The sequence below is a fragment of the Pecten maximus genome, chromosome 15 (genome assembly GCF_902652985.1).
Source record: "Pecten maximus chromosome 15, xPecMax1.1, whole genome shotgun sequence".
NCBI classification, from domain to species: domain Eukaryota; kingdom Metazoa; phylum Mollusca; class Bivalvia; order Pectinida; family Pectinidae; genus Pecten; species Pecten maximus.
Genome location: NC_047029.1, coordinates 19,695,900 through 19,708,835, shown reverse-complemented (window position 1 = coordinate 19,708,835; position 12,936 = coordinate 19,695,900). Strand labels below are relative to the sequence as shown.

Genomic DNA, 12,936 nt, shown 5'->3' with positions numbered 1-12,936 from the left:
CAAAAGATATGAAGTTTTGAATGTCGTATGTCGTATGTTCAGCGGCTGAACATTCAATATTTGAAAGTCGTATGTTCAGCGGCTGAACATTCAAAATCTGAATGTCGTATGTCGTATGTTCAGCCGCTGAACATTCAAAAGTTACCTCGTTGGCTGGTAAAAACACAAGATATGAAGTTTTGAATGTCGTATGTCGTATGTTCAGCAGCTGAACATGCAAAATCTGAATGTCGTATGTCGTATGTTCAGCGGCTGAACATTCAAAATTTGAATGTCGTATGTCGTATGTCGAGCCGCTGAACATTCAAAATCAAAATCTGAATGTCGTTTGTCGTATGTTCAGCGGCTGAACATTCAAAATCTGAATGTCGTATGTTCAGCCGCGGAACATTCAAAAGTTACCTCGTTGGCTGGTAAAAACACAAGATATGAAGTTTTGAATGTCGTATGTCGTATGTCGTATGTTGAGCTATCTTCACACAGCCTATATATATATATATATATATATATGCAACTACGACAGGAAATTCTAATCTATATCTTCGGATCACCAACACATAGTGTATATGATACATTGTGCTAATAAATAGATATATAGGTTTGAAACACAAATGACGAAGGAAGACAACTTTTTGACTCGTGTCCTGACCGGGCCTCGAACTCACGATCTACAGCACCCAATCGCCCAGCCAGAAATACCCGCAGCGTATACCGTATATATATATATACACACACGACACGAACCCTATACGCACATTCATTATGCCGCACAATGGTTTTAGTAATAAACAATAGCGGCTTCGCTGCATTAGATTTTCAGGTGCATAATAACAAAATATAATGATGTGACGTCACAAAAGGTTATCTAATGATGACGCCATAATATCAATACATAATATTAAATATCAATATTTTAAATTATTAAGCCTCTTTTTTTTGTATCCGATTGGTTTCAAATGAAAAAGTAAACAATGGGAAGATTTGAGAAAACAAATGCCATCCCATTCTGCAACGTATGTGCCAGCTTATTGGTAAATGTCTATACCGTTCGTGGGATATTTGTCCGCCATGCAATGTTACGCGTATGGGGATGTATATCAACAACCAATATAGCATTTCGGAAATACATTCAATCTAATGAAAATTAGACTTGTAATTTCCATGGGATCTTGTATTGAAGTGTATCGTAGAGTATCGTAGAGGAGTGGAAAATACAATTCTAATCTTAATTAGATTGGAAATACACTCAACTCTCAATACATAACATTTGTAATGATATACGCCATATTTCCAAGTGCTCTGCTTTATTTGTCATAAGTGCATTTTTCACGTCATGAAAATTCGTGCAATTGGATGAAAAACCTAAAAATTAAAAAAAAAAAAAAAATGGTGGCTTAATTAGGGTGATTTTAAATGGAATTGAAAGTATTAAACTGTCTTGTTTTGTAACGTTATTGTCCTGTAATTCTCACAGAATTGCACGCACGTCATAACTGCACGTCATTATTCATTTTGTCTACGTTCCTGTCAGAATTAAAAGACAATAACTTTCCAAACAAGACAGTTTAATGTATAAATATCATAAATATGTTGTTCTGATGTTTGGTTCAATCACAGAACTTCATGTTTACAAACAATATGGGTACAATCCTCATGTGCAATGTAGTATCACGGGACTCAACTACTGTGGATATAATGGTAATTCATATATTTTCTTTATATTGACAAACATAAAGCATAGAATATTCCTACACATGTGTAGCTTGAGCATAACATTCAACTATTCACTTACCCGCAAATCGGCCATTGCCTCGTCATGAGTAGCCTAAAAAGAAAAGGTTGTGTTACATTTTGTGCTTGTGAAATATAGAAACTCATCAAACTGAACCACCTTATATTTTCATTTTAAATAGAACAAATAACAGTGATATGCTTGATATATAGTTACCATATTTATTTACATATATAAACATACTCATTCATAAAAATACTACAATTGTACATGGATACTAAAGTTCAAGATTATATTACACATACAACAAACATATAAAATATAAATTTGGCACATGGGGCAAGACTCAGCTATAGATGTCTGTAGAACTGGCTGTAACTCTTGTTACATTGCTCCAGCTCTACCATGAGACACTGCTGTAACTCTTGTTACAGGTCTATGTATCTGTCATACATAAGGCTGGCTGTAACTCTTAGGTTACATTGCTCCAGCATTACTTATTATAAAATGGCTGGCTGTAACTCTTTGGTTACATTGCTCCAGCATTACTTATTATAAAATGGCTGGCTGTAACTCTTTGGTTACATTGCTCCAGCATTATTTATTATAAAATGGCTGGCTGTAACTCTTTGGTTACATTGCTCCAGCTTAACTTCTACTGATGGCTGGCTGTAACTCTTTGGTTACATTGCTCCAGCTTAACTTATAATTATGGCTGGCTGTAACTCTTTGATTACATTGCTCCAGCTTAACTTATAATAATGGCTGGCTGTAACTCTTTGGTTACATTGCTCCAGCCTTTGGACCTATATATAAATATGTAGGTTAAAAACAGAACTGTTAGAATATTTTTGGGGTAATTTTCATGAGAGATTGGTTTTTAACCAACCCTTAAATTTATACATGAAAATACTGCCCAGTGCCTAAAAAAAAAATACAATAATGCTTGCCAGTGCCCACTGATCATGATCTATAACTGAGTTTACCCAATTATTATGTTATGTTTATGTCAAAATTACAGTACCTTTTAATTATCATAGACTGTATCAACATTACCCCCAATGTACACTAATATTTGTACTTATATTACAGGTAGGTGGTTGGGGTGGTGGTGGTAAATCACAGAGAGAATAACATAAAAGCTGGCTCCAATGCTGCTGAGCTGGACAAGTGACGCTATCAGAATAACTCTAATCAGATGCTACTAATTAATGTCACGTGACTGGTCACTCGCTAGGACTAATCAGATGGCTACTTCATGTCACGTGACCGGTCATTCACGCTGGACCCCTAAGGCCCGTATTATGTATATGGGATATCCTTCTGAACACATCTGTTTCCTATTAATCAATTAACTCATGATCATAAATATATCCGTACCATAAACATAGGTGTGACAAGACTCAGGCTAGCATTGGCCATATCTATTACATGTGAACATCTATATATTGTGTCAAACAATGGACTAGTGTTGTAAATGTTATTTAACTATTTAAACCTGGCTTATCTACATAAGCCTCAATTTAAATAGAACAAATAACAGTGATATGCTTGATATATAGTTACCATATTTATTTACATATATAAACATACTCATTCATAAAAATACTACAATTGTACATGGATACTAAAGTTCAAGATTATATTACACATACAACAAACATATAAAATATAAATTTGGCACATGGGGCAAGACTCAGCTATAGATGTCTGTAGAACTGGCTGTAACTCTTGTTACATTGCTCCAGCTCTACCATGAGACACTGCTGTAACTCTTGTTACAGGTCTATGTATCTGTCATACATAAGGCTGGCTGTAACTCTTAGGTTACATTGCTCCAGCATTACTTATTATAAAATGGCTGGCTGTAACTCTTTGGTTACATTGCTCCAGCATTACTTATTATAAAATGGCTGGCTGTAACTCTTTGGTTACATTGCTCCAGCATTATTTATTATAAAATGGCTGGCTGTAACTCTTTGGTTACATTGCTCCAGCTTAACTTCTACTGATGGCTGGCTGTAACTCTTTGGTTACATTGCTCCAGCTTAACTTATAATTATGGCTGGCTGTAACTCTTTGATTACATTGCTCCAGCTTAACTTATAATAATGGCTGGCTGTAACTCTTTGGTTACATTGCTCCAGCCTTTGGACCTATATATAAATATGTAGGTTAAAAACAGAACTGTTAGAATATTTTTGGGGTAATTTTCATGAGAGATTGGTTTTTAACCAACCCTTAAATTTATACATGAAAATACTGCCCAAACTCTGATAAATTATGATAATAATATAGCTGAGTGCCCCAAAAATAAGTGCCTAATAAATTTGTATACAATTGTTATTTAGTTCAGTATACATATACATATATATAAACAAATCATTATTCTTTTGATAAGAATGATGTCAATGAAGGAGACGAAAAGGATAGATAGAGTAATAATATATAAATCAAATAAGAAATAGCCATACCTATATAAATATCAAAAATATACTACTTCATTGCTGTCAGTAGAAAGAATTTAAACACTGCAAAATACACACTAGTCTCTGGCCTGAAAAATTTGTAAATTAATTATAAGACTGCAAAATCTGGTAAAGACATGCAATCTAACGTTAACCATGACCTATAGCTATAACATCAGTTCAAAAGTAGCATAGGTGATACACATTAATGCTTTGTAAGTGCAATCTGGGCCTCTCTGATACAAGATTGAGGCGTTCTAATGTATCTACAGTAAGCGTCTGAGGACCATCTTCCTAGAACCTTAATCAGATGGTCCTCCACGTGAGCTGCTGCTGCTGAGGTGGCAGCTCCAATACGAAATGAATGTCCATTATAAAGTTCTGAATTAATTCCTATGCACTGCAATACATGCTTAAACTTGGTAATAAATATAGAACGTGTTAAAGCTTGTCCGTTGCCCACAATGAACAGGGGATCATCTGGTGAAGGGTTCTGCCTAAGTCTGGCTGACACGTAATTACAACACGCGACATAAGGACATAAAATGCCCCCAACTTTAAATAGTTTTAACTTCACCCCTTCCCTAAACGGGTCCGTTTTAGATCTTTTGAGGTGTACCATGACGTAATCATCTGTTATTATCAGATCGCTCACGCACAAATGCACTGTATGATCAAATGATGTTTTAACAGTAAATTCACCACATCTCAAGAAGCCAAAGAAAGCTACAATGCATGCTGTCTGCATCATCAAGTCTTCGAAAGAAGTTGACTTTTGTCGTAGATATCCACATACGTCTTTCAAAATGTTGAATGTCACTGGGTACCGAGGTCTGCTGATCTTGCCACGTGCACGTTTCACGCCTCCCAGGATGGCGTACATCCGTCTCAATTCGGCAGAACTAGGAAATGGTATATTGTGTTTGAGACACATAAATTTGATACCGCACATGTATAATTTGATTGTAGCATATGAAAGTTTCAAGTTGTAACAATGGGCCACAAAGTAAATGAGCATGTCCTCCGTAACTTGTAGGTTAGAAAAGTTGACACTGGCCATAATACCGGCCAATAGTAGAAATTTAATGAAGTTGTTAAATCCTGTGTTGTAGGCCTGTCGGGTGTTAGGGGCTATTGCCGTCTCCCACAGATCATCAATCACCGAGCCTAGTCCCCAAAAACTTCCGATGGGTTTGGTACTGTGCAGGGCGTTAGGTTGGCATCTGGAGCCAAGGTTCTGAATCTTGCCATCTGTAAACGGGACAATGAATCAGCGATAAGATTACATTTGCCTGGTACATGCTTAGAAAGTACAACAAAGGAGTTAGTTGCGGCACACATAGTCAAACGACGCATCAGAGGCATAATATTCCCTGTTTTGGACCGTCCCTTCTGGAGGATAGCTACTGTAGCTAAATTGTCACATCTAAATAAGATACGAAGTCCCTTCCAAGTGTGACCCCATATCATCGCAGCAACCACTATTGGATATAACTCTTTAAATGCAATAGATACCTCCTCTCCATTACATACGTGTCTCTTGATAGTTTCCGGCCATGCCTGAGCAAACCACTGCCCCTGCATGTATCCCCCGAATCCTATACTGCCGGATGCGTCTGTGTACAACTGAATGTCTTCAGACATGGTAATATGTTGATTGTAGAAAATGGCCACACCGTTCCAATGTTCCAGAAAAGAAAGCCACATTCTGATGTCCTCTCTACATTCCTTACTAATTTTAACATGATGGTGTAGAGCCTTGACTGTAGTGGACAGCTTAATAATGTAAGACAAGAAACTTTTCCCCGGGATAACTACCTTGCTGGCAAAATTTAAATGCCCTAACAGTTGTAGAATTTCCCTCTTTGTACATGACTGACGACTTTGAAATGACCTCAACATGTCAATGTCTCTTTGAAGTTTGTCCTCGGGCAACCTAGCTTCCATGTTGTGAGAATCCAATATGATTCCTAAATATTCTAACGCTGTCTCTGGTCCACAAGTTTTGTGGAGAGCCATGGGAATGTTCAAAGTATTAAATATGTGGAATAACATTTTCATGTTCCTATCCCCACATATACCTGGTTTCTCGAATGTAATAAAGTCATCCAAAAGATGGAGTATGTAAGTGATACCATAATTGTGTTGAGCTATCCAGCAAATGGCACGTGAAAGATTGTCAAAAATTTTTGGACTTGACCTGCATCCGAAAGCTAACCGTGTGTAAAAATAGTATTGGTTTTGCCAGCATATTCCGTATAAATGCCATTGTGATGGGTGAATAGGTAAAAGTTTGAAGGCGTCTGATATGTCCGTTTTGCACATGGTGGTATCCTTACCGAGTTCTTGAATCAATTTTATCGCATCTTCAATACGAACATAAGACAGAGAACAACTCTCTTTATCAATCAGATCATTCACACTGGGATGTACATCATCTTCGTGAGGTGAAGATAAGTCTACAATAAGGCGAGGTTTGCCTGAATATTTTCCGTATGCTACTCCTATTGGACTCACACGGTACAATGGAAATGGCAATTTTTTGAATGGACCCGCTAGGAAACCTTTCTTCCGTTCACTTTGAATTAATTCTGTAACTGTTTGTGCATCTTTCAACGCTGATTGAAGATTGTGACATTCCTTACTTGGTAGAGCCATATCCGGAACCATGGTATCAAAGCCAGAAGTTAATCCGTCACACAGATATTTAACAAAATGCTTATCTGGATGTTGACAAAGTTCATATCTCAATCTATCTACGTTAATAGGGGTGTCGGCCTTGAAACTATCAAGTCATTTATCCTCTTGCGTAGTTTTGCTTGTTTTCCTGCATACTTTAGCCCCGTGACTTGAGGCTCTACATTTCAGGCATATGTGAGTAAACACACAATTGGAACCAAACTGACACATGCCCTCGTTAAAGTTGTTACACACCTCTGCTCCGTTAATTTTGATCTTGGGGCGTCCTAGCCTATCAGTGTCTTTATCATTTTTCGATTGTCTGCCCGGTAATGATGTCTCAGACGAATAGTATTTCCCGTAATTAAGACTATTTCTTCTGTCTCGTTGTTGGGGGCAGAATGGAGTGGAATGTGATGTGAGTCCACACAACTGGCATGTATTAACCTTAGCATTGCCTACAACCATGCTGAGAAGTCCATGGTCCATTAGTTCCCAACGAACTTTCTGGTTGTTGTTGCGAAGAGCTGCGGCAGCTTTCATTGCGAACTGACAATGGTAGTCGTAGAATCGCTGCCCATACACATTACTGACCTGAATAATGTTGGCCTCATATATATCAAGTTCGTCCCTACGTTCTGGAAATTTATCGCACATAACGCGTTTGAACTTCCCAAATGCCGTGATGAACTCAGCGATGGATAGAGTTTTGTTTAGTCTGGGATCGTCAGATTCTTTGTACAGATTGATATTCAAATTCCTCTGAATGTCATCTGGCCTATCGGTTTCGTACCTGGGAATCAGCAGGGAGGCTAAATTAACGTATTTACCCTCAAGAATCTTCCTACGATTTCCGTCAGAAACTACGTCAATATGAGGAATGCTTTCGGAAGCTATGCCCTCTGAAAGATTAACAGAGCACCCACCTGTGCTAGTCGTAGTCTGGGCGTGTCCTCTCAGGGATTCATACGCTGTGGTAAGCGTAAATTCTTCAGCTGTTTTCTGTTGTCTGTCTTTATTGCTCATAAGCTGAAGCACTGTTTGTTGCAGCGACATCATGGTTTGCGTCATAGTATGCATTGTTGAAAGCATACCTTCCATCGCACTGGGCGCCGCCATATTGGAAGTCATTGATGAAGGTACTTCCGGTGACGTATGACGCGCGTTAGTTTCGGAATTTGAGCTTGATAATGCTGCAGCATTACGTAGCAACTCCGTATAATTAGAATCGTTGTTCTGCTGCCGAACATCAGCATTTTCCTGTGAAATGTGGATATTGCCTGTATCCCCGGTCCGGTTGTAACTTTCACTGTCCGCACTCAAATTCTCTGTCCGATTATTTGAGTTGCCTGTCATCGCGGGACGTCCGGCATTCTCCAGATACAGCGCCTTTAGTGCTGTCTTCGTCATACCCGTAGATGGGACGTTGATGCCTAATTTAACAAGTTCGTCTTTTAGTTGAGACATGGTCCAGTTGGCTGGGTTAGATGAATCCCACGGTGCATTCCTCGATCGGGATCTAGATCTGCGACTCGCCATTGTTAAGAATTTGTATCCTCACTCGTGATCGTTATCCCCAAAACGAATTAACCAAATCAGAATAAAGTTCACCAACTGTTCACACAATAAATAAGCCTAGTTCTTTCACTATATTGTAGTAATTTGATGAATTTCTTACGATGACGGGATCGAAGATTAAAATCAAAAGATAAATCACAGAGAGAATAACATAAAAGCTGGCTCCAATGCTGCTGAGCTGGACAAGTGACGCTATCAGAATAACTCTAATCAGATGCTACTAATTAATGTCACGTGACTGGTCACTCGCTAGGACTAATCAGATGGCTACTTCATGTCACGTGACCGGTCATTCACGCTGGACCCCTAAGGCCCGTATTATGTATATGGGATATCCTTCTGAACACATCTGTTTCCTATTAATCAATTAACTCATGATCATAAATATATCCGTACCATAAACATAGGTGTGACAAGACTCAGGCTAGCATTGGCCATATCTATTACATGTGAACATCTATATATTGTGTCAAACAATGGACTAGTGTTGTAAATGTTATTTAACTATTTAAACCTGGCTTATCTACATAAGCCTCAATTTAGCGATGGGCAGTGAAAATGTAAGATTTTTTTAATGAATTCTGCTTCACAATCAAATTTAAGAATTTCATTTTGGATTAATGTTGGAGGTTTCTGCTTTTCAATTAGGTACATATCTAAAAAAGAGAGCATGGTGCCAATAGAAACCGGGAAAGAAAGCAACACTCAAACAGTTTGACACCCTTAATAGAGATACAAATACATGGATTGACATTCTGTTGAGCAAGCAATCAATTTCATATCTGTAATTTTATTAAATGTAAATGCTTTAAAACACATTTTACAACGGTCATATTTACTTTTCTGAACAAAGATCATGACTTGAATGGCATTGCTTTTCATACAATGGATATCCCGTGATGTTAAGCTATTCATATCAACAACCAATATATCATATCGGAAATGCACACAACTATCAATTCATAACATTGGTAATGTTATAGGCAATATGTGTATTGTTCACATCATGAAAATTCGTGCAACCGGATTAAGAAAACCCGAATGTTCAAAAACAAAAGTTTCAACAAAATATGTAATTATATTGTATGAAAGATGAATATCCTCACGATGGAATAAATAGATTAAAATGTTGAAATTAAATTGATTATTTGGTGTTTATATCCACGAGCTATGTTTGTGACAGAAACGGTTGAGTGCACTCGTGACGTCAGGAAAATAGGGCTTTTTGACGTTGGTGGCTTAATTAGGGTGATTTTAAATGAAAATGAAAGTATTAAACTGTCTTCTTTTGTAACGTTATTGTCCTGTAATTCTCACAGAATTGCACGCACGTCATAACTGCACGTCATTATTCATTTTGTCTACGTTCCTGTCAGAATTAAAAGACAATAACTTTCCAAACAAGGCAGTTTAATGCATAAGTAACATAAATATGTTGTTCTGATGTTTGGTTCAATCACGGAACTTCATCTATACAAAAATACAATGTATGGCTACAATCTTTATGTGCAATGTAGTAGTACGGTACTTGACGACTGTTAATGTAATGGTAAATCAGATATTTTCTTTATATTGACAAACATGAAGCATAGAATATTCCTACACATGTGTAGCTTGAGCATAACATTCAACTATTCACTTACCCGCATATCGGCCATTTCCCTGGCATGAGTAGCCTACAAAGAAAAGATTATATTACATTTTGTGCTTGTGAAATGTAGAAACTCATCAAACTGAACCACCTTATATTTTCATTTTAGCGATGGGCTCTGAAAATCTAAGATTTTTCAGTGAATTCTCTTTTACAATAAAATTTGAGAATTCCATTTTGAAATAATGTTGGAGAATTCTGTTTTGCAATTAAATACAATAAGGTACATATCTAAACAAGAGATCCCAGAGGGATCTTGGCGCCCACCATTGAATGATCTTTATAGGTTCCATGTCAGATTGATCTTTTCTCTACTTTTCCCTTCCTCTAAGTCTTACTAATCTGTGTAAATTCAGAAACAGCCCTCTAGTACTTTTCAAACAAGGGGAACCTATATATAAAATTTAAGATTTAGCAATAATGGCTGTCTGTTGTTTTCGGATTGGTCTCAAAATGCAACACCAGGGACCAAGGGGAACCTACATATGAAATTTCAGAAAGATCCCTTCAGTACCTTCTGTAAAATAGCGATAACAAACTTCAATTGTCAAAATACAAGATGGCTGCCTGTCGGGCAGGTTGTTTTCTGACTTGTCTCAAAATCCAATATGCATAACTAGGCACAGAGGGCAACCTACAAATGAAATTTCAGAAAGATCCCTTCAGCAATTTCTGATAAATAGCGATAACAAACTTCAATTGTCAAAATCCAAGATGGCTGCCTGTCGGCCATGTTGTTTTCCTATTGGTCCCAAGATGCGATATGCAGAACTACAGATCAAGGGGAACCTATATATGAAATTTGAGAAAGATCCCTTCAGTACTTTCTCAGAAATAGCGATAACAAACTTCAATTGTCAAAATCCAAGATGGCTGCCTGTCGGCCATGTTGTTTTCCGACTGGTCTCAAAATGCAATATGCATAACAAGGCACCAAGGGGAATCTACATATGAAATCTGAGAAAGATCCCTTCAGTACTTTCTCAGAAATAGCGATAACAAACTTCAATTATCAAAATCCAAGATGGCTGCCTGTCGGCCATGTTGTTTTCCGATTGGTCTCAAAATGCAATATGCATATCTAGGCACCAAGGGAAGCCTACATATGAAATTTGAGAAAGATCCCTTCAGTACTTTCTCAGAAATAGCGATAACAAACTTCAATTATCAAAATCCAAGATGGCTGCCTGTCGGCCATGTTGTTTTCCGATTGGTCTCAAAATGCAATAGGCATAACTAAGTACCAAGGGGAGCCTACATATGAAATCTGATAAAGATCCCTTCAGTACTTTCTCAGAAATAGCGATAACAAACTTCAATTATCAAAATCCAAGATGGCTGCCTGTCGGCCATGTTGTTTCCGATTGGTCTCAAAATGCAATATGCATAACTAGGCACCAAGGGGAACCTACATGTGAAATTTGAGAAAGATCCCTTCAGTACTTTCTCAGAAATAGCGATAACAAACTTCAATTGTCAAAATCCAAGATGGCTGCCTGTCGGCCATGTTGTTTTCCGATTGGTCTCAAAATGCAATATGCATAACTAGGCACCAAGGGGAACCCACATATGAAATTTGAGAAAGATCCCTTTAGTACTTTCCGAGGATTAGCGATAACAAGAATTGTTTACGGACGGACGGAGGGACGGAGGGACGGACGACGGACCACGGACGCAGGGCGATTTGAATAGCCCACCATCTGATGATGGTGGGCTAAAAAGAGAGCATGGTGCCAATAAAAATCGGGAAAGAAAGCAACACTCAAACATTCTGATACCCTTAATGATTATACAAATACATGGATTGACATTCTGTTGAGCAAGCAATCAATTTCATATTTGTAAATTTCTCAAATGTAAATGCTTTAAAACACATTTTACAACAGTCAGATTTACTTTTCTGAACAGAGATCATGACTTGAATGGCATTGCTTTTCATACAATGGATAGTTCGTGATGTTAAGCTATATGCATATCAACAACTAATATATGATTTTAAAATGCACACAACTATCAATACATATAATTGGTAATGTTAAAGGTCATATGTGTATTTTTCACGTCATGAAAGTTCGTGCAATCGGATTGAGAAAACCGGAACGTTAAAAAAAAGTTTCAATAAAATATGTAATTATGTTGTATGAAAGATGAATATCCTCATGATGGAATAAATAGGATAAAATTTTGAAATTAAATTGATGTTTTGGTGTTAATTTCAACGAGCTTTGTTTGTGCCAGAAACGGTTGAGTGTACTCGTGACGTCAGGAGAATAGGGCCTATTGGCGGTGGTGGCTTCATTAGGGTGATTTTAAATGAAAATGAAAGTATTAAACTGTCTTCTTTTGTAACGTTATCGTCCTGTAATTCTCACAGAATTGTACGCATGTTATAATTTCACGCCATTATTCATTTTGTCTACGTTCCTGTCAGAATTAAAAGACAATAACTTTCCAAACAAGGCAGTTTAATGCATAAATATCATAAATATGTTGTTCTGATGTTTGGTTCAATCACAGAACTTCATCTATACAAACAATATGGGTACAATCTTTATGTGCAATGTAGTAAAACGGGACTTGACTATTGTGGATAACATGGCAATTCAAATATTTTCTTTATATTGACAAACATAATGCATAGAATATCCCTACACATGTGTAGCTTGAGGATAACATTCAACTATTCACTTACCCGCAATTCGGCCACTGCCTCGTCATGAGTTGCCTAAAAAGAAAAGGTTGTATTACATTTTGTGCTTGTGAAATATAGAAACTCAGCAAACTGAACCACCTTATATTTTCATTTTAGCGATGGGCAGTGAAAATGT

General features: G+C 37.3%; 1 protein-coding gene and 1 long non-coding RNA gene across 2 annotated transcripts in view; both read right to left on the bottom strand.

The window, feature by feature from the left end:
• Positions 1-1,826, bottom strand: part of LOC117343737 — a 39,542-nt gene extending 37,716 nt beyond the window's left edge. The window contains exon 1 of the long non-coding RNA XR_004536073.1: positions 1,793-1,826. This is a non-coding gene — a long non-coding RNA (uncharacterized LOC117343737). The remainder of the gene's footprint in view (positions 1-1,792) is intronic.
• A 2,579-nt stretch (positions 1,827-4,405) lies between these two features.
• Positions 4,406-5,260, bottom strand: LOC117343304. Its single transcript, XM_033905647.1, has one exon. The coding sequence runs from the start codon at positions 5,258-5,260 to the stop codon at positions 4,406-4,408; it is 855 nt and encodes a 284-aa protein (XP_033761538.1).
• Positions 5,261-12,936: the final 7,676 nt, after the last annotated feature.